Source organism: Gallus gallus, chromosome 1 (genome assembly GCF_016699485.2).
Source record: "Gallus gallus isolate bGalGal1 chromosome 1, bGalGal1.mat.broiler.GRCg7b, whole genome shotgun sequence".
NCBI classification, from domain to species: Eukaryota; Metazoa; Chordata; class Aves; order Galliformes; family Phasianidae; genus Gallus; species Gallus gallus.
Window position 1 is genome coordinate 67,731,458 of NC_052532.1, and position 22,638 is coordinate 67,754,095.

Genomic DNA, 22,638 nt, shown 5'->3' on the forward strand with positions numbered 1-22,638 from the left:
TTCTGCAGCTGTGGGCAGGCAGCAAGGTGCAGTACACTGCTGCTGAAACTCACATTTCCGTATGCTCTGTCACAAGTGGAAATACTGCCTTCGTGTTGTTTCCAAATAACCAACATTAGAGGGTAATTTGAGTGCCTTATTATCACTGAAGGAAAGAGCCTACATAAATAGCCACACTTCACAGAAGTGCTCGAGCAGAGATACATCGTTCCCAGTGGCACATGGCCTCTGGGATGCAAAGGCACCTTGCTCCCACCACACTGGTGCCAGCTCCTATGGGGCTCTGCTCCTGCTCCAGCTCCAGGATGCACAAGCCCAGCAGGGGCCCAGCTCCCCTCGGGCCCTCAACTTGGCAGAAGTGGGAAAGTGCTGCAGGATTCTGCAGGGAGATGGTGGCCAAGACCACACCTTGATGTGCCATGGTGCCCTTCAGCCGTGGGGTACAACAACTGCAGGTGTTTTTCAGCCTGTGTCCCTCCACTTGGCAGATGCATATGATGCAAACCTGCGTATAGCACCTGAACATTGATAGGTCCTGAGCACTGCTGTTCTTTGTGGCTGTGGGTATGAGGCAAGGGCTGAGGAACTCTCCATAAACAGAGTTTTAACAAAAGAAAAGCATTTTGGAAACCAAGACTTGGTATTTCATTGAAATGCTGTGTTTTGCAGGGGGGATATAAACATGGCCACAAAAAGAGATCCCAGTGTCTAGTCCTTCAATTTAAAATTGCAGTTGGTAAGACTATTTATTGCAATAAATAGCCAAGGAAGCATCTTCAATCAAGTGATGGCACATTCCTATACTGTAATTAAATTTGAAGCTCAATTATTATTCTATAAGTCAATAGTGTAGACAAGATTATTACAGGAAAATCCCCAGAGACCGTCAAGGCTGAAAGGTGGAAGAGTGCTCACGCTGAGTCCTTATTGCCATGCCATAAATCTGAACGCAGAAGGGCCAGGTCCTGAAATCATGGTTGCAACCTATGGGGTACTCCCACACCAAGGTCATCTGGGTGTTAAGTTACGACAGATCCTTCCAGCTGTCCCCATTTTGGTGGAAAGTGATTGCTTCAAGGTGAGAGCTTCTCACCCTCTGTCCCTTCCTTCCCACACCCTGAGCAAGGCAGCCATGAGGGGCCCGATGCAGGTAATTTTATAACCCCCTTGGTGGCAGTAGACAGACTTCACACCAAACAAGCTGATACTGCAGGAATAATTTATTATTGCTCACTCACAAAAAAATTACTCTTCTTTGGTATAATGCCAGCTCTTCAGTCAAATGCACACAATTCAGATCCTACAGATCTGAAAAAACAACTCTGAAATTCTTTTTCCCTTTAAATGGTGGCTGCTGCAGTGTGGTAGTGCTGGGCATTACCTCCAGGCATGAGGGGTGAGCCCAGGCCCCATTGTCTGCCCGCACTTGATCAGTCACCAAGACAAGTGCCAATGAGTGCCAGCTGTGCCAGCGGCTTGTGGCAGGGCTGAGAGTGCACCTCAAGCTGGTCCTCTGCCTCAGCCCCTCTCTGCAGCATTTGATGACCTCAGTCTACTCACTGTTGTCCAGGGCATCCAGGAGCAGCAACGTCCAGGCTCTGTCTTGGAAACAAGCTGAAATCAGCACCTACTCATCGCACCTCTGGCAAGAAGCAGTCCTTGCATGGAAACAATTAGGATACATACATACATACATATACATACATATATATGTATATATAAACACACACACACACACATATATAATTGTATTCTTTATTATGTATTTGGCACTGGTGAGGCTGCACTTCAAATTCTGTGTTCAGTTTTGGGCCCCTCACTACAAGAAAGACATTGAGGCCCTGGAGCGTGTCCAGAGAAGGGCAATGGAACTGATGAGGGGTCTGGAGCACAAGTCTCATGGGGAGTGGCTGAGGGAGCTGGGATTGTTTGAGCTGGAGGAGGCTCGGGAGACCTTGTTGCTCCCTGTAACTCTCTGAAAGGAGGTAGTGGCTACGCGGGGATCAGCCTCTTCTCCTGCATAACTCATGATAGGACTAGAGGGGAAGGCCTCCAGCTGTGCCGGGGAGGTTCAGGTTGAATATTAGGAAAAATTTCTTCTCAAGAGTGATCAGTTATTGGAACGGGCTGCCCAGGGAGGTGGTGGAGTCACCATGCATGAAGGTGTTCAGGAAATGTGTGTGGCACTGAGGGACACGGTTAGTGGGCATGGTGGAGATAAGTCAATGGTTGGACTCGATGATCTTAGAATCTTAATTATTCTGTGATTCTATGATTTCTGCCGTCTGCCTGAAAAGAGGATTCGTTGGATCCTAAAGAAAGAAAGAAATCAAAGGGTTTTCTTAAAAATAAATAAAAAAAGAATGTATGTATATCCTTTCTTAGACAGCTTGATGTTCAGTGCCCTGTTTCATATGTTTGAAATGGAAGAGATTATTATTTAGGTGGAGTCATGCGGTGGTGTGTCTCCATTACTGTGAAGGAGCTGAGGAGCCAGAGCAGCCTGACTGGACACTCTGCAGCCCTCCGTGCTCACTGCTCTCATGGCAGGCGAAGGCAAGTCAGCTTCTCTCCGAAAACTAACAGAGGCATCTTCAAAAAAGTAAATTCCTTTGGTTTGCAGATGGTCACCTGCCCTGATGGGCCCTCTTCCCTGTGCCAGTGGCAAGTCCCGTGCTGCAGCTGGGCTGCAGTGTGTGATGCACGGCCTGCTTGTCATGGGGCCTGGGCCATGGCCCCCAACTTCTTTGAAGGGCAGGGACAGGCTGCAGGGGTTTGTACGAGCTTCAGACGGGGACATGCCTGCTTCCCTCCAGCCTCTGTCTGGCTTTTCAATAGCTTGTATAATAAGTTCTAAATGACAATTAAAACATAAAACGAAGAGGGGACCAGATGGCTCCAGGCAACATTTAAAAATACCAAGACTATTTCTAAACACAGATCACCAGATCCACAACAGCCCTGGGCAGACTTATCTGACAGCCTGGCTGAAAGGACATGTGTGGTCTCAGCCCCCTCTCAGAAGATGCCGTTAAATAAAATGCCATTTGCTAGCAGATGCAGGAGGAACTTGGGCTACCCCAGGACACAGCTGGTGGCTCTTCTCTGGAAGGCGGCTGCCAAGGGTGGTTTGCTGAGAAGTGGTGAGGGCAGCTTTGACAGATGGCCCTGTGGCACCATGAGGAAGATGAACTGCTGTGCTAGATGCCGGGCCATGTGGTGTCCTGACTTCCCAGCCATCTTTTGCTAGGGATGTGGCTGCTGCACGACGGGTGTTATGGCCATGAACTCCTACCACCAGCAGGGAAAGCGCTTTGTTCCCTTCCCTGCCATCTTCGCTGACGTAACTTCTGTCTCCAAAACATTTGACCAGACTGGAAAAATTACAGGAAATACATACAAGAACCAGTCACGTGACAGAAGGGAAAGCACGGCTGAGGCCCTCAGGCTGAGGGAAGGCCGCAGGACTGGGTTCCCTTCTCCTGGAGAGCAGGGAGCAAGCAGGGAAAAGGGGAACATCTTCTCTTAACCAAGGCCAGCAGCTGGACCCAAGTTAGAGCCCAGCAAGCACCAGCCAAGCTCCATGTCCTACTCACAGGAAGGCCTCCCAACAGGGCCTGTGCAAGACAGGGCATGCATGTAGATGCCCACAGTGACCACTTCGATCTTTCTGATTACCAGTTACACTTTTTCCACTTTAAAAAAAAAAAAAAAAAAAGCTTGCTTATCATTTGCTTTTGCTTTTCCTTTTTTCTGCCTTTGTACATGCCTCCACCTCCATCCAGCTGAGCCCGGAAGCAGAAGTATCACGTTACCATGAGAGAAGCAAGCTCTGTGGTATTTCCATCCCATCCAGAGCCAGGAAACACAGACAATTTTGCAAGACAGCTTGTACTCAGTAAATTTCCAGCTCAGTTTATATTTCTGTATTTATTTGGATTTGTGCTAACCATGTAAAAGAGCACTCATCCCAAGTGAGGTGCTGTGGGCAAACTTCTGAAAAAACAGACTTTGTAGACCAAGGGCCCTGTGCAACAGCCCTTTCATTGGACTGGAAGGTGCTGGGTACATCCTGTCATTTGGAAAGACAGCTGAGATTTACGAGAGGCCCATTGCCTTCTGATAACATCAGCTCTCCGCGATAACTCTGTAGCAGCCTCCTCGTAGTGCCCACCAGTCCAACCACCATTCCTGACAACATTTTCCTGTACCACTGGGACCTTCCCTTGAACTCCCATTCCTTTCCTTTTCTGCCCTGCATGATGTTATACCTGCAGCACAGCACAGTCACAGCTCTCCCAGCATCTCCCCACCCCCCCGCAGAGCAGCCAGGGACCCAGGCAGATGTTTGTGCTGGCATAGGAAGGGCAGGATGGCTCCAGGGACCGTGCTCTCCTCTCTTGACTCCTTCTACTTTAGCAGCAAAGTCCTGCCACAGGCACAAAAATCTGCATCTCCCATGGGACGGCAGTGCTCACAGCACCAGCTGCACTGCTTGTTTAGGTCTGCAGCCAGCCCGCCCTTGTTTCTGCGTGCCAGTGTTCCCAAATACCCTCAAATGGCGTTGTGTGTGTGCAAACCACACACGATCACACACAACACATACGCCCTCCCTTTTAAAACAGAGAGATGAAGGCTTGGAAGGGTTTTTTGGAGGCACCATGAATTCTGCTGTCTTTATCACATTAGGGTGAACGCTTCAAAGCCAGAAAAAGCCACTGACATAGCTCCCTGGTGGGCTGCAAATGGGCCAGAGCCACCCTCAAAAGTTAGCAGAAGCTGACCTGAAAAAAATACGAGCTCTCAGCCAGCTGCCAGCATCCAAGACTGACCGAGGACTGAAAATGTTTTTGAGCCTTGTTGCCAAATTGCCCTGTTCTGGGCTGAACGCTAATGCGGCTCCCAGATGTCCCATGCTATAACTGATGCAGCAGAGAAGGGAGGGCAGCAAATGCACCCTTACAGCTGTGGGGAGAGGGCAAACGTTTCTCACAGAGGATTGCAAAATACGGGTTGCCATATCACAGTTGAAGGCCATTGCACTGAGTTATGATGAGGTGACAGAGAGTCCATGGTTCACATGGCAGCTTGGTGTCACGCGGAACGCAGCCCACGCAGCACACTGCAAACTCTGGGGGCCGGAAGGGAGGATTTTATAAAGGGATTTGGAGCCTTCACGCTGTAGCTGACCCCAAAACCACTATTTCCATCTGGATGAATTCACAGGCTTTTGAATGGGGGTGGTGGTGGCAGCAGCCCTGCCGTGACAACGTCCTCATCCCTCGCTACCACAAGCCACAGCTGGACTGAGGCTGAGCTGGATTTGGGCAACGGATGTGATCTGGCTCCCAGTGGTGGCACACATTTTGCCCATAGATGAGGTTAAAAGGTGGAGCAAAAGGCGCTCATCTCTTTGGATCACCCACAGTTGGTGAAGTGATGGGTGAGTTGACCAAAGCTTGTGCAATAATTTGCCACGGTAAGTTCTGCTAAAAAAAATAGCACTTGTATCAAGTTAAATAACGTGCTAGTTGACAGTCTGCAACCTTTAAATGGAGTCGTTAGAGTAGTAAGGACAGGCACTGCCAGCTCAGCTGTGCTCCCACAGGCTGAGGTTCGTGGCGTGGCTTCCAGCCCTGCTAGGATGTGCAGGACGTGCCCACGTCTCACCCTCAGCACAGTAGCACAGGGGCACGGTGCAGATATGATGAGATCAAGGAGGGAGACGAGGGGTAAGGAATTCACTGTGCAATAAACAAACAAACAAATAAATAAAAACAGAGGTAACTGCTGCCTGTCTGCAGCAACAGAAATGCTTTAAAATAGCCAGGTTCTAAGGGCTATTTGTCTTGTGCCTCGCGACTTCCTGCTTCACACTAAAAAGTAGAGCATATAAATAGAGCAGGCGAGTGTGAACCGATGATAGCAGTATGCGTCGCATTTTAAATTCCTGGAGCTCAAATTCCATTTTCGGCACTTCAGGCCTGTTTGGGACAATTTTGTGCAAACAGGGACAGTTCAGTCCGAGCGCCTCCAAACAGGAGCTGCCGGTGGGCATCCTGGGACAGCAGCAAGGTTAGCAGACTGAAATCTCAGCTTTCTCAGCTTAAAAATAAACTTGGCTGCCATCCCCAGCAAACAAGCAGGCTCATTCCAAAGCAAACATCCTCGCCTGCAGATGCTTTTGTCACAGCAGAGGCAACTGTGGAAGCTAATGAGCCTGATTCGCTCTCGGGGCACACCGATGTGCACCCACTGAGCTGCGTGCTGCTGCTGAGGGAGCCGCCTGCTCCCTGCGACGCCTTTTGAACCAGGTAGGTGCCGAAAAACAGAAGCCTCAGCCGTCAGTTCTGAGATTTGTGTGTGAAATGGCTGCCACTTCAGCACAGGTGCTTAATTCTAGGTTGGGGGCTTTTCTTTTGGTATGCCTGTAATCTTAGGTTGAAAGCTGACTGTACGGAAGCGCATTTTCTCTCAGGACATCCTTTTTGCAGAGCGATCTGAGAAGCCTTGCAGTAAACAAGCTCCTCCGATTTAACATTACAGTCATAGCACAGAATGCTAAAGAAAGTTGCTTCCATTCAAAAACTCAGCAGGTTGGGATCGTGAGTGCACAGAAATGCTCTGTTTAATGGGATTTCCCTCATTAGCAGCCTTTTTTCTCTCACTGAGACCTCATTCCCTTACTAATAAATACTGACTCTCTGTAATAAACATCATTGGAAAAATAATGCTTCTGTGTTATATATATTCTTCTGTCCCAGGTTTGTAGGGCACTTCCTTTTTTTGCAAGACCATGGATTTCCTCAGCCCGAGGTGCCAGGGTTCAGAGAGGCAGTGGCCTTTGGCTGTTTGCCTTCCTCGCTCCTTCCACCTAGAAGAGAAGGGAAACCCCCCCAGCCTCTCTCTCTACATCCTATTTGAAGCAGTTACACTGAAAACATGAGAAAAACCCCCACCAAACCACCGAAGTATCACACGTGCAAAAGCCCCGCCCTAGCAGAAGTCACATAGTGCCTTTAAGCCCTAAACCTGTGCGCTGCCATTCATTACTTGAGGTCTGGATTTCCAAACTCAGTGGTTGGAACTAGCGGGACAGTGCGTAACAACACTGATGGGCTCCTCAGCACCACCGGAACCCTGTCCTGAAGGGACGATGGCTGCTGGGACGGCCTACACGAGGTGCACAGGAGGTGCCCGTCATGCTGCTGTGGGTGCTGTCAGATGATGGTCTCATGGGATTGCCCTCATCAGGGGCACAAGGGCATGGCCTCACCCCAGTCCTGCTGGTGCTCGAAGCCTCATTGTGCTGCCTGCTCAAGCCAGGCCCAAGTGGGCAGGCAGAGCTTCCCTGTGAGCCAAGGCCACGTGCAGTGGGGTACTCTGAGGTGTTTAGCATGTCAGTGGCACTTGCATCCATCACTGTGACTGCCACCAGCCCGCCTCCTAGGGACTGAGCAAAAAGCACTCAGCAAATCACACACCTATCTGCCACCAGGCCGTTGGCAGTCCATCCCCTTCACCTGAGTAGAATAAGCTATGCCTGAGGTAAAATAAATCCTCACTTCTATTGCTGGACCGGGCCTCTCCATCCAAGATTGAACTGCTGTCACTCGATTTGTCACTCAGAAAAAACTGATGTATACATGGGACACATTCATTGCAACAACTCAGTCTCCTGTGCAGGCCCTGGGTTTCCTAGAAGTCTTTGGTTCATAGAATCATAGAGTTATAGAATCACACAATGAGTTTGGTTGGAATGGACCTTAAAGCCCACTCAGTTCCAACCCCCTGCCATGGACAGGGATGCCACCCACCAGATCAGGCTGCCCATGGCCCCATCTAACCTCCAAATTCAGCAACAACTCTTTCCCCACATCTTTGCACCAAGAATAAGCGAGGCAAACATATGTAAAATGACACACTTTATTAAAAGTTACATTCAGCATCAATGGACACGTTTACTTAAGATTTTAACTGTCAAGGAGCTTATAATTATAAATCCCTCTAAGGCATTAAAAGCTCTTAGATGTTTTAACTTCTTTGCGATCATTTCATATAAATAGGATATGCAAGTGATGATGCTTGCCTAAGAGGATACCCCTGCTGCACTAAACAAAGATATACATATAAATATATGTATAATACAATTAATTTTTCCCTTGTTATAAACTCTCTGATGGGGGGTATTTCACAACCCTTAAGGCTTGAGCTCTGGCCCTGCAATCGCTATTCACGTAAGAAGCCTCCTGTTAGGTACAGACTGCTCACATGGATGAGAGCTGCAGGACAGGCATAAGCTTTGGCAGAATCAGTAAGAACATCAAAATGCTCAGTGAAATATATTTACCGTCTGTGCAAGCACCATCACTTATTTGCATCACTTAGAGAGGTCTCTCTCTGAAGCTACAGAGGACAGGCACTGTGGCAAAGGCTAATTGGCATCTATTAGTTTCTAGTTTTTTAAGGGTTTGCTCCTCCTTGGTCTCTGGAACTGGGGGACATCAGATGCAGCGCAGGGCAGAGCATTGCCCATGTGCCACTGCAGGCATGAGCTCAGGGCACGGGCGTGTTGAGTTGCAGCTCAAGCAGGACAAACCTTCTGTGATGCACAGTGGTTCAGCTGCTTTTCTGAGCATAAACAGCAAAAGTGTCAACTGCATCCAGCTGTAGCCAACCCCCCAGTAAGTAGCAAATAATCCATCTTTGTTCCAATCAACCATGCTCTTGTAGGTGTAGCACCTACAACATCGGTACATGTGTGTGGGGATGAAGAAAATGACTACTGAAACACGGGCTGTGACAGATGAACTGCACAAACTAACGTGAATCAGTACGGCTGCCGGGTCTGATTCTCCACAACCTCACCACTGAGTTGACGTTTGCGCACAACTCCTTTGGCTTGGTGCTTTACAATAGGCCCAGTCAGAGAGGCCGGCCTGGCCTTACTTTACACAGGAGTTGGTTACTTCACGGCATGTGGCTGATGCAAGCTCCCAGAATAAAGTCACTGTAAGCCGCTCAGTGCCAGACGCTAATTGCTACATGGAGCCCATCCCCACAGACAGACAGCCTCACTGAGGGGTTTCACCAGCACAGCCCAGCTGCAGCAGCAGCAAGGCCTCAGTCACACGAAGGCACACTCCACGACTTACTCCTAAAAGATCACAGTTGTCCACTGAAGACAACTGCACTTCTGTACTCTGCTTTCAGCTCCCCTCTTGCACAGCTGGTTGGGAAGCACCAAGGTGACAGAGGAGCTGTCAAGGGTTTAGTTTCTCACTCTCCACTTTTTCTGCCCTGGTCCCAGTTGTGATAACCACCGCCTGCTCCTCATCTCAGCACACGAGGGCAGAGCGCTGGCTGGGTCACGGTTTCTGGGACCCAACAGAACCCTACTGCTGGCAGTAGAAGGATCAGATCCTAAAGTACATTATTTTTACCCCATTCACCTCACGGACACAACAAAAGAGAGAGGTTCCAAGAACCGGCTTGGATTTGGGATGAAGGGAGGGAAATGCTCCTCCCTTCCTTTTATTCTGGGTCTGCTGGTTTGAATTGTGTCTTAATAACAAGACAGTGTTTTTTCAGGGAGATACTAAAAATGCTGGAGTCAACAGTATTTCCACCCTTGATCAAAATAGCTTCTGTAACAAAATGGAAATATCACAGGGGGAAATTATTGCAAAAATATTTTAGTTTATGAAGTGACTCCACTTTAATGGAGACGTTTTCCAATGCGACCAAGGACAGCTAGGGATCCAAGATCCTCTGAAGATGAAAGTGAACTGGGACCACAGCTCCCATTTGTGCCCTGAAAATCTTAATCTAAAAGCCTGCTGGGCTCTGCGGATACCCAGCAACTTCCCTTCTAAAACCATCTCAGGAAATTGAGAGTACATCAGAAACCTGTACAGACGGTTTGGCTGCTGCCCTTTCTAGAGCCTAGCTCTGGAAGAGAGCTCCTCCTGCATCACTGCTGTGCCCCATCCGATCCTGTGCTCCTCCAGCATCATTTCTGTGCCCCATCAGCTGTGCTTGTCCTGCAAGCCCCTTCAGCAAGGAAGGGCTGACAGAGGAAGGTTAAGCCCACGCTCTGCTCAGAAGAACGCTGGCAGAATACGGCGCTGATTTCCTAAGGTCACCTCTCGCTGACGGTGTGTTTGTGGAAGGTAACGACACCATTACAGCTCCATGCAGAAAGGCATTTTTAAGCTTAAAAAGATAAAAAAAATACACACACGCACACTTCAAACTACAGATCTCATGTCTTTCCTGAATCCTCCATTGGAATGAGAATTTTAAGCACAGTTTAACTCCTCGGTATGTGAAGTCTCAGGGCCACAGTAATCGAGAACATGTGAATCCAGGAGAAAGAAATCACTTCCAGTTATGTTGTCAGTGTTATGTGCGTAACATTCCCACAGCTGTAGATCCATTGTGCTCCATGTTATAAATAAGAAATTGCATGGTGACAGCTAAAATTCAAAAGCGTTAATGTTTCTCTTTGCAACTTTTTTTCCCTTTTTTCTTCCTTTTTTCTTCCAGTCTTTTGAGGTTTCTCCCCTTTCCCTCCTCGTAGAAGTTACTTGAAGCAACAATATTGCTTACCCAACTGACATATTTACCGCAATTAAAAAATAGTAGACGCCAAGCAAAAATGACTAATGTTGCTATCTGACAAATAAGACAAGGAGCGGCTTCTACTGATTCTGAACCGGGCTCTATTGCATTTGTGCTAATTCACACGTCTCCTGCCTTGATTTTGTTGGTGCTTTAAGGAGAAAGCTGAAGGCAGCACAAAGGACGCGGCCGGGCGCTGCCCTGATTCCCTCGCAGGCAGCAGCCGCTGCCGAAGCCACTGAGTCGCAGAGCACAAACGCAGTGAAGTTGGGCCCCCTGAATGAATACAAACGGACTGCCTTGTATCGCTTGCGTCCTAGGTCCCTTTCAACCAGGAAAAACAGCTACAAATTGTTCCCAGAGCTAAACCACTTAACATCTTGGCACTTGGTTGTTTTTAACTTCGTAACAATAGGCACTGTTCACTCCTCTCAATCTCAGTTTTTTATTCGGTAATAAAGCAGGAATACTGATGAAAGGCCAGTCACGGCTTCTCCCCATGGTATCAGGGTGGTGGCATGTGATGATTCACATGGGGTGTGTTTGATCCAAGAAAGCCCAGCCTCTGCTTATTCTTCCTTTGTTCTGTCATCTAAGGTGGAAAGGCAGAGAGAGACGAGATTTATTTTTTTGCTTTTTACTATTATTTAGCAGTCAAAGAACAAGATACATATAAGCAAAACAACAGGGAGTGGAATTCTATTCTTCAGCATTAAAAATTACAAGAGATGCCTTTGAAGTGGGAGATCTGTCTCCCGCAAACTATGGACATTTGATTCTCATTTGTGCACGATTCTTCTCCAGTGGCAGGTTTTACAGTGCATCCTTTGCTCTGCTATCGTGTTGTGCAGCCCCACGGAGGGTCAGCATCTGCACCTGGTGCTGTACAATGACAGAATTAAAGGGTGGTCCCTGCCCCAAAGAGTTTAAATTCGAGCCAGGAGAAGGCAAGGTCAGTCATGGGGAGATGAAAAACCATCCGGGGCAGTGTAGATAATTGCAGTAAACAATGGGAGCGGCACATCCAGCCTAAACCTCTGTCAAGTTTTTCACAGGGAAAAAGAGTTTTAAGGAAGGATTTGAAGGGGGATGATAGAATAATGGCTGATACCACTGGAAGGGCATTCCATACAGAAAACAGAATGCTGTCTGTCTGAGACTGTAACGGACAAACCTAAGGTGATGGGCATCTTAGGTTACAAGGGAGCTGAGCTGGTCTTGTGGTCCTGAAGTGAGGAGGAGGTGAGGCAGAAGCAGGGCTGGGAGAGAGGTGGTACCTGGTGCCCATACACCAGGGGAGATGAGCTGAGAGGCACAAGGCGACACAGGCAGAGCGACAGGCTTGGGGAATTGTTTTCAGCACAGTGCTGCTGGTATTCTCAATGAGGGAAACTCCTGTGTGTCAGATTAAGAAAGCTTTTCTGCTGACTCCCACGAGTAGTCAGCTATGTCTGATGCTGCCTCGGCCCTACTGCCAGGCTGTGCAGCGCCTGCCTGTGCAAAGCCCACCTCTGTCCTCACACACCCACAGGGGGATTTCGTAACTCACTCCCCTTACCCATTCTCTGCCGCTGCTAACAGAGTACAATTTCATCGCAAACCCCTATCACTGCATCTACTCAGAAAGCTTACTGGAAGAAAGATGAAACCCTTCTCAGACAAAAGTCTCTTTTGTTACGCTGTCCTGACCGTGACCCGAGGGGAGTGAGTGTGCCCACTGCACATGTTCAGGTTGCGGCCGGGGTAGTGCACCCACCTGCTCTTTCAGCTCAGCCAGCTGGCTGGAGAGCTGTTTCACAAGGCTCATGGTTGACTCCAGCCTCTCCTGCAGGTTCCTGATCTCGTTTTGCTCGCTGTCGCCTTCATTGCTGACCAGAGACATGGCTCTCATCCGAGGGAACCAGTCCAAATTCTTCTCCTATACAGGTATCAAAAGAACAGCAACGTTAGTAGGGGGTTTCTGCAGTGCTACTAGTTGAGACCAGAGAATGTAGACTCAGGTACTTCTCAGTAGATGATACACAGCAAGTGAGCTTCACAGTCACTGCATAGAGCAGACATTTTACACAGGCCTTTCTCTGTCTACACAGAAAGCATCAAGTGCAGAATCCTGGTCCTGTTCCATCTGCAGTCCTGGCACGAAGAGACACACACAAGGAGGCCCCTCTGGGACCTCACGTGCTCCTGGGCTTTGCTTTGAAGCACTCACAGGGACACATTCCCCGCTGTCCCCTCAGCTGCCAGGCCTCTGCCTGTTTCGCTGTCCCTGCAGGAGTACCAGCAAACCAACAGGAAGACAAGGCAAGCCACAGCCCTTTCCAGGCTGGCCTGCAGCAAGCCTGCTGCAGGATTAGCTGTCTCTGGGCCAGTTCAGCTGCCCACAGTGGAAGATTTGGGATCCTGAGAATGGCTTGGGCTTCAGCATGCAGTTCAGACTGTGTATCTCAGCGTAGCCCCATGGAGAAAGGCTGACTGGCAAAGGACTGGGCACTGAGAGGATATTCATGTTCTCAGGCTATGAATCTGGTCATAACGGAAGTGCTGCAGATAGCTGACACAAATTGGGAATGTGGTGCAGCAGCATGAGGCTCAATCTCCTCCCTGACCCGGGGGCACAGATATTTGTGTGTAACCTATAACAGGCCGGAGGGTGTGAGACTGGGAGGAGTGCCAACCATGTGGCAGGCAATGCGATTTGCCCTTATGCATGAGACAAAGGAAGTAGGTCCTGCATCCAGTGATGCATGACATCAACGCACCTTTGCCTTCCACCCTGGGGGAGTTGGAGGATGTGGTTAATCATACATACAGTGTTTTGCAACAAGCCTCCACAGACATGTGCCCTTGATAACTTTAAAACAGAAACAGCATGAGCTGGAGCGTGTTCCTTCCAGTCCCCTGCGTGATCAAGTGCACTTTCAGTAAGTTTTCAGATGACACCAAGTTTGGAGGAAGTGCTGATATGCTTGAGAGTAGGAAGGCCCTACAGAGGGATCTGGAGAAGCTGGACTGATGGGCTGAGGCCAACTGCATGAGCTTCAAGAAGACCAAGTGCAAAGTCCTACACTTCAGTCACAACAACCCCATGCGTCCCTGCAGGCTTGGGGCAGAGTGGCTGGAAAGCTGCACAGAGGAAAAGGATGTGAGGGTGTTAGTTGACCACCAGCTGAACAAGAGTCAGCAGTGTGCCCAAGTGGCCAAAAAGGCCAATGGCATCCTGGCTTATATCAGAAATAGTGTAATTCGCAGGATTAGGGAGGTGATCATCCCTCTGTACTTGGCACTGGTGAGGCTGCATCTGGCGTTCCACATTCAGTTTTGGGCCTTCAAGAAAGACATAGAGAACCTGAAGCATGCCCAGAGAAGGGCAGTGAAACTCGTGAGGGGTCTGGTGCACAAGTCTTATGGGGAGTGGCTGAGGGAACGGGGATAGTTGAGTCTGGAGGCTCAAGGGAGATCTTCTCACTCTCTACAACTCTCTGAAGGAAAGCTGCGGTGAAGTGGGGGTTGGTCTCTTCTCCCAGGTAACTCATGATAGGATGAGAGATAATGAGATAATGGCCTCAAATTATGCCAAGGGAGGTTTGGGAGCTGGGATTGTTGAGTCTGGAGGAGGCTCAGGAGAGACCTTATTGCTCCCTACAACTCCCTGAAAGGAGGTAGCTGCTAAGTGGGGATTGGCCTCTTCTGCATAACTCGTGACAGGACTAGAGGGGTAGGCCTCCAGATGAGCCATGGGAGGTTCAGGTTGGATATTTGGAAAAATTTCTTCTCAGAAAGAGTGGTCAAGGATTGGCACAGGCTGCCCAGGGTGGTGGTGGAGTCACCATGCATGAAGGTGTTCAGGAAATGTGTAGATGTGGCACTGAGGGATGTGGTTTAGTGGACATGGTGGTGGTGGGTTGACGACTGGACTTCATGATCCTAAAGGTCTTTTCCAACCTTAATGCTTCTATGATTCTATGGTGGATGGCTCTGAACAAATATCACTATTTCCCTCCAGCACCCCAACACAGGAGTACTTTCTGGAATTCCGCCTGCAAGACTTCTGGCAGCCAACAGCTGTGCTACTTATGTTGTCTGGACTTAGTATCTGGTAAAGACTCAGGTGCATCACCCCTACTGCAGTCTCAGAGCTTGCCTTTCAGCTTCTTTGTTTGCAGACAAAAATACGGAAGTCTGCATTATTTGTAGCTGAGCATCCAGTGGTGGCCTTATGTGAGCAGATCCACATGGGCTGGCTTGTGCCTGTGAGTTTATGAGCCTGTGAATACAATTTTATTGTGCTACCAGAGGGAGATGACTACTTTCAGCTATGTCATGCTCTACCCTGACCATAAGCCCTCTGACAGGAACATGTTTCGAAACCACCAAGCCAACTCAGAAAGCTGCCATGAGACTGGAAGCACTTACGGTGTTTATATTTTTCCATTACTTGGGTTAGCCCGATCCCCCGTTACCCTGTACAGGACTAAATGCAAAGCCAGAAGAGTGCTGGGTTGTTTCCTTCTTTTTAACTCAACACTTCTAATGAGTTTTTGTCCCACTGTGCAACCTCGGGTGCTGTCACTGCAATGACAGGATGCCCAGGGAAGGAGACGGTGTGTCCCTTTGCTGTGCTCTGCAGCCCACAGCTCGGTCAGCCGTGTGCACTGGTGGAATGAAGCCTTTCCTCTCTGCCCACTTTGAGCCTCGTGATCTCATTATGACAATTTACTGTGGTTACGCATGATGCCATTTTCAATGGGTCATAACTCATTCAAATCAAAACCTGTTTTCACCAGCTCTGCTGGTGGAGATCACGTGTGCCCCCTCCCTGCTGGATATCCCCACAGACACATGCAGCTGTAGGCTCTGATTTCAGCTGCAACCAGGTAGGCTTACAAAACCTGCATTCATTTTCCACGAGCACGCTCTGATATTTATTTTAAATTTATTTTGGCTGGGATCTAGCAGAGCATTCATCACGTGCCTAGCATTAAGCACAGGTGTAGTCATCTATACTAAGCTTAGTTTGTGCACAGCACTTTGCTGGCTCAATGCTTTTTTTTTTTTTCTTTTTTCTTTTTTTTTGCCTGCAAAATGTTTGCCAGCAAATTTGTCTGCCACTATGGTCACAGAAAGTGAATTCAAAGGAGCTACAGTGAACAGAGCTGCAGTTGTATCCGAATATTTCCTGGAAAGCTCCGGTGTCTGCACCCATCACAGCTTCTCTTGCTCGACACACCTGGATGTACCCGCCTCAAGGACACGTTGCCACGGGAGCCAACTGAGGGCTGGGAGCACCTCTTGGAAAGGCTCACTGCAATGCTGATGCTTCCAACGCCAGGCTGCAGAGGGAGAGCAATCTGAGACTCCATCACTGCGGTTCTCATGTTTGCTGAGCACTGCTGCCAGGACTGTGAAATGCACTTTGCTAGTTTTGTTTTCCATCTGCAGCTCTCTCGCTTCTCGAGGACGTGAGGCAGAGACTGCCAGCTGCCTGGGAAGGGCTTCGCAAGTGGACCCTCCACCGCACTGAGGCATCCGGAGCAACACAACACGCACCTGTGTGGCTGCCGGGCAGCCCAGTGCAGTCGGCTTGCCCCAAGGCTCCCAGCATCACCTGCTGTCCCCTTCTCTACACAAGGCTAAACCTTCTGGGGAGAGAGGTGGCCAGGAGTGGGTGAGGACAGGGACAAGGCACACAGCACCTCACTGCTGCCATACAATGCACAGCTGTTTGGCCGGGAAGCTCTGCACCATGCGCCAGCCCATCTTGGCCAACGCAACCCCAGAGCCACAGAGCTCCGTCATTCTCACATCCACATGTGCCCAACTCTGCTTCCCAGCACTGCTGTGATAATCCGTCCCAAGGAAAAAACCTGGCTGTGGTTATGTAACAGATCCAGAAGACCCGGGCATTATTTTGCCAGAAGGTTGTAGAGGATCAAGCAAGGGCTCGAGCCAAGTTCTAAGAGAAGTCGATGGGACTGCATGGGTGGAAGATCTCATCAAAAGAAGCAACTGACTTTTATAGCCAGGTCAAACAGCTGACAGCAAGGCTCTCACTTGGTAGTCCCAAGTGCTATGGTGGGTACTGGCAGGACTTTGCTTCTTGGTTCTTGACAGCACACACATACAGAAACCCAGTCCAACGGTGTGATTGTCACACAAAATGGCTGCCAACCTGTCTTTAAGTTAAAACTATTTATCTGGCCTTCATCAATAGTCCCATTGTAATGTACGTGCTAGTTATGTTCCCTTGCTGAATGGCACGCATGTGCCAGTCAATACCATCTTTTTTTTTTTTTTCCCCAAGTATTGTGAACTACAAAACTCTAATAATATTAAAGGGCAGCATGAAAATGAGCTCCGTTGCACAGCCCTGTTTGCTGAGTCTGTGCCTCAAGCAATTTGCAATTGCCTCTGGGGACAAAACCTTTCAATCACAAACCTGTGAGGTTCCACAAGGCAAATCGGAAAAGGTTCCTCTGCAGAATGTTTCAGAGAACTGGAAGTGTTCGTGGGGGGACAGGCACTCTGTGACTGCTCAGCTGCAGGAAAGCTATTTTTACTTCAAGGTAATCGCTTGCCAATTAACTTCAGGTAGTTAACATGTTTGTATAACACCAAACATTTGTTCTGGGACTTAAAACGTTTATGGGCTGAGCCCAGGGTTCACCTTGACCAGCTCACACATGTTAAAGCTGCAGTGTGCCTCGGCCACGCTGCAGGTGCTGCTTCCCTGGCCGCTGTGGGGATGGGACCTGGGAGTGTGTCATCTGCCATGCCTTGGCCATTCTCCTTAGAAATCCAGCTGTATTCCCAGGGTTTAGGCAGACATTTTGAGCCAACAACCTGCATGAATGAGGCGGGCTGTTGGTAGGGAGCAGGGCAAACCTCGGCCAGCAGCTGCCACAGCCTGTAAGCAGCAACCAGGTTAGCGCAAGGTGATATAGCTCAAGCACAAGCGAACACACAGAGGTTGAGCTGTGTGGACGCAGCACTCTAAAGCGAAGCAGACACAAAATGAATGGCTGAAACGTACAGAAACCTTCTTTCTGAACAGCTGGGGCTGAGTGCGGTGTGTTGTTACTGTTACTTCATTCTTGCATCAGACAGCAGCTATCCTCAGCCCAACCGCAGCAGCCCACCTACGGATCACAGGACCTACTCGCTGCACCCTCCCTCCTCGAGCATGATGTGTGCCTCGCAGAATTCATAGTTAAGCACACGTCTGTGTCTAGGGCAGAGAGTCAGCCAGACAGGAAGGCTGCAGGGACAGAAGGGAGCCGCAGCCTCCTCTCCGCCAGCTCAGCTGGGCGGAAAAAAATAAAAGGGCAGGTGGGGCTAGCCAAAAGGCTGCAGGCCAGAGAGACTGCACACGAGCAGAGCAGACATTTCATGCGGTGATCCAGCATGCTCGCTCCCGCCTGCCTCCCTGGCAGCAAATCCCACTGGCAGGACCCCAGCGACAGCGAGGCCCGGGAGGGAGCGTGCTTCCCCGTGAGGTCCCCTGCGTGTGTGCAGTGCCAGGTGCCGACGGCAGGGAACACGCTGAGCAGTCGCAGGGCTTAGGGGATTTGCTCCTTGCGTTTGCTGAGAAACCTCAGAGCCTTCTTCTCAGAGAGGAACGCTCAGAGCGAGAGCCCGAGTTTGCCTCTAAGCGACTTTCTCCTTTCTTCCTGCAGGCTTTCCAGGGCAGGGCAGAGCTAAGGGCTGAGTACTCCCTTCGGTCAAATACTTCCATTTTTCTGACTCTGATCGCTCTGTCTGAGCTTGGAGGGAGGAAAGAGTGAAAGGATTTGTTTGGAGTTTCTGTACTTTGTAAAAAGTCTTTCTTGAGCTGTCCCTGTCCTGTTGGCATGGCCAACTGGCTTCAATTGAGCTCTCACGCTGAGCTGAATCCATGTCTTCAGAGTAATTGGCAGGGGATGCTCCTTCAGGAGGTGCCGGTTTCACAGGCAGCAGAGAGATGGATCAGCTGCAACCAGCGGGAGAGGCTGGGCTGAGCCTTTTAAAAAACAGATTACTAGATAACAATGAGAGAAAATAGGTCAAAGAGTAGGACAAGGGGGATGAGGTAGAGGAGCAAAGGCAGCCTAATGCAGACTTTTTGCCAGTGCCATCCCCACAGGCTCAGTCGGAGGTCACGCTGCTGCCAGCTGTACAGAGCTTTCATTTCCTTAGCAGGCACTGCCCAGTGTGGCGACGCTCAGCCCTTTCTACCCCGTGACCCCTTGTTGCAACAGGATAACAAGCAGCTTGGGGACTTCCCTCCCACCTACTCACAAAGAAGAGGAGCTATGACTGCTCCGTGACCTCCAGCAGCCCCCGCCTTCCCCAGCCCACCACTCCCATGTCCGGCACAAGCCACTCACTCCTTGGTGACTCAGCGCTGGCGTGTGCTGGATAGGAACCGTGATGGCAGCCTGGAAAAGCCTCCTACAGCTTTAGAGAGACGAGAAGTGCATTTAGGGGTGCTAAGGCCCAATTCGGGGACATCCAAGGCAGCCACTGCTGGTTACCCAGCAGCCTCCATGTCCAACGAGTGCCACCACTCAGCCCCTCCGACTCCGTTGCGCCCTAAGATCTGTGTTTCCACGTGAATACTAATAAACTGCAGATGTTATTGCTCATGTCCTTTCAGGTACAAGAACCAGCAGGGCCATTCACTCCTCCTTCCCGAGCCAGCACCTTGAAAAAATACTTTAGCTCCAGGTACAGAGAGGTCTATTTACTAAAAAATGATTCTGCGTGTCTGAGGTGTAAATAAGTCCATCCATTTCTTTCCTAGATTAGCTGCCCATATAAGCAGAGAGCGATCAGACCAAGTTGCCTTCTGAAAGCTGTTTTTTTCTGCCTGGGGATGCAGCCTGGGCATAAAAGTCTGCATCGACGTAGCTCCTGTAGCCACCTTAAAAAAGGGATTTTGAAGATTTAAACTATCTTATGCTTTAGATGACACGGGGCAATAACCACTTTGTGATTTAATCACAGACAATAATAATTTGGTTCAGTGCATGATTCAGCTAATCCACAATTTGATAAACGTTCATCCCAAACTACAAATCCAAATAGCTTTCTGCAAATCCTGTTTGACACTTTAATGTTAAGACTGTATTTGATAAGCAATCTGTGCTGTACAAGAATACAGGGCGGGAAATTAGGAATTGTTATGCGGCCATATGCAACCACAACAGTAAATCAAGGAAAATAAAAATAAACCTGGGCAATTACAGATAAATCTTTATGCAACGAGAAAATTAATATATCTGACTGGGCCTATACTAGGTTGCTATATTCTACAACTTCCACAGAAACCTGTTTCCCACTAAAAGAAGGTTGGAAGTGTGACACAGCCTCACAGCCTGCTTTAGCAGCACCACTGGTGCATTCACTTCCATTTTAATTTGACTGAATGTTTTTGAGGGCTGCAACAGCATCTATCACCTTAATTCCGCATAACTGTGAGCTCTGATATCTAGGCCAGTCACTCATGAACGTCTTGCGGCGCTTCATTATTGGTGTTCCAGTTTGTGAAATCCCCCAAAAAGCTATGGGGAGGAATGATAACAAATCTCAAACCTGTAGTGCTGTGTGCGGCAGTTCTGCTACTCAGCTTGAGAGTGTAAAGGAGGACTTTGCTTTTCCAGGGAAGAGCCCCCCAAAGTTCCTGCTCGGAGAACACACGGGTCTGGCATTTAGCTCCAAGAGATGAAAACAAGCACAAAAATATGTTTTCAAAGCCCAGCCCATAAGTTTGAGTGTGATCTAGCACCACTTCTGTGGGCAAGTCCATACGTAAGCGCTAAGCACAAGAGGCAGCAGTGTGCCCTTACCGTGAAAAAGGCCAAGCACACTCCAGGCTGCATTAGCCAGAGTGCAGCCAGCACACAGAGGGAAGCAATTCTTGCCCTTCCAATGGCATGTGTAAGGCTGCATCTGGTGCACCAGGTCTGACAGACACTGACAAACTGGAGCAAGTGAAGGGCCTTTCGTTTAGATAGGTGCTGGATCACCATGCAAACGGACATGGCCCTGAGCGATCTGCTTCATCTGGACTTGCTCTGAGCAGGGGGTTGAACTGGAGGGGTCTCTCCCAGCCTGAGTTATTCTGCAGTCTCATGCTGAGATATGCACAGTGACTATTTTCCTGTCTTGAGGGAGGAGGGCCTGAGCTTCTATCTCAGCCCAGCACCTCTCTCTGAAGCTTCGCTGCCTTCCCATGCTCTCCTCTGCCCCTGGCAAGTGTCCATTTCTCAGCTGATGCTTTCTGATGCTGCCTCAGTCATTCTCTGCCACCTTATCTCTATCGAAACTCTGAGAATTGATATCCTCCTCTGCAAATCCTCAAGAATCCCAGCACTACCATCTCGAGCTAGGATTTCGTCCTTTATATTTATGCCCTTAAAATAGATATAATTATAGATTTGTGCAAAATATGGATTTACTTTTCCACATTCCTATGTTTTCGTGTTGTCAGTGGTTACAGGACAAGCTTTAGGAAAAACACTTCAGATTATTCATTTAAAATAATTAAGTTATTTCTGATATAATCCCTGGATCTTGTGCATAAAGAAACAACATCTGGTACAGAGATTAGAAAATAAATGTTCTTGGCTTTTTTTTTCCTTTTGTTAAACAGATGTTGTTGATACAAAACACAGAACTGTAAATCATGGCTTGCATGTGGACACAGACTGTCACTACTGAGCAGAAATTTACTGTGGCTAGATAGAGATTTGAAACAGCAATGAATCACTGGCCTGCTAACTTTATTCACGTGGGTATGGTTTCAATATTCTGACATTAAGAGCACATGTCCTTAAAAAAAGAACCTTTTAATGGCAGCATGAGAGGCTCTGTTTCAGTTCCAGCTGTCTCTGTAGGGGAAGAACAGCGTAAAGCAATGGCCGTATGGCCATCCTCGCACAGAGGCACCTGGCTGCTCTCCATCTCCTCCGCAGCTCACTGCGGTGCTGCTATCGAGCTGCACAGGCACCCTGCTGCCGGGTGGCACCTTGCCTGGCACACCGCATGGGGCACCCAGTGACAGGAGAGGGTCTGAGCTGCCCAAGAGCTCCACCGCTGCTGCCGGCGTGCCTCCAGCCCCGGCTCCGCTCTCACTCTCCTTCCCCAACTGCTCCCAACATCATTTCAGCTAATTCACTGCTCGTTTGCTGTGCTGGCTCACGTGGAGCTGAATGGCCCTGTCTTCCAACGATAGTTTTGACCACACTTAAAGTGAACGGAATTCAGGTGCTTATCCAGCCCCACGCCATTCCTACCCACGCACCACCAACCAGCCTGAAGTCTATCTCACTGAAATCTCCATTCTTCTGATCCTCTTTTAGTATTGATTTCCTTTTGCAAGGCACGCTGGCGGGAGGACTCCAGGCACTAACTCCAAACACAAGCCCGTGCCACTAATACCACTGCAGCATAAATATACCCTACAGTACCACACCACTGCTAGGGACAGGCAGGCTGTCTGCTCCTTAGATACACACCTACCGTTCAGCTGGTGAGGAGAGCATACATTGTGACCTGTTTTTGGCAGTGCAAGAGCTGGTTTGATGCAGTGGATCAGGGTCTAACCCCCTTGTTAACCTCCCAGCCAAGACCTTTACTTCATACCTTTTGTAGCATGGGATTCAGGCGTGTGCTTGTTGAAATGTATGCATTTTTTGACATTTAGATTTAATTCTCTGGCCCTGTCACCTTGCTTTTTGCAAGTACTGTCCATTTTCTAGCTTTAGCTTCAATTTGGTGTAACAGAATCTTCGGGAAATACAAAGACTCAGCTGGAGACTCATTTTTCAGAGGCTCAGGACTTGACCTTGTTCTCAGCTTTGTACAGGCACAGCTTCACTGATTGTGGTGCGATTGTTCTGGTTTAGGATACTCCTTGAATCCTGATCTGAATGGTCTGCTCTGGGCCCATTCTGACTCTGATGCATTCTGCACACGGTGCAGTACGAAAGGACAACTTAAAGTACATTTTCTTTTAAAATTAATCAGAATTATTAC

At 48.9% G+C, this 22,638-nt stretch overlaps 1 protein-coding gene across 4 annotated transcripts in view; it reads right to left on the bottom strand.

Moving 5' to 3' along the window:
- Positions 1 to 7,908: 7,908 nt before the first annotated feature.
- The window catches only part of ITPR2 (inositol 1,4,5-trisphosphate receptor type 2), a 264,932-nt gene continuing 250,202 nt past the window's right edge, over positions 7,909 to 22,638 (bottom strand). For all 4 annotated transcript variants that reach the window (XM_046904326.1, XM_015291441.4, XM_015291434.4 and 1 more), the window contains 2 exons: positions 12,380 to 12,541; positions 7,909 to 11,215 (listed from right to left, as the gene is read on the bottom strand). In XM_046904326.1, coding sequence (XP_046760282.1) covers positions 11,129 to 11,215; positions 12,380 to 12,541 — 249 coding nt within the window. In that variant the 3' untranslated portion in view covers positions 7,909 to 11,128. The remainder of the gene's footprint in view (positions 11,216 to 12,379; positions 12,542 to 22,638) is intronic.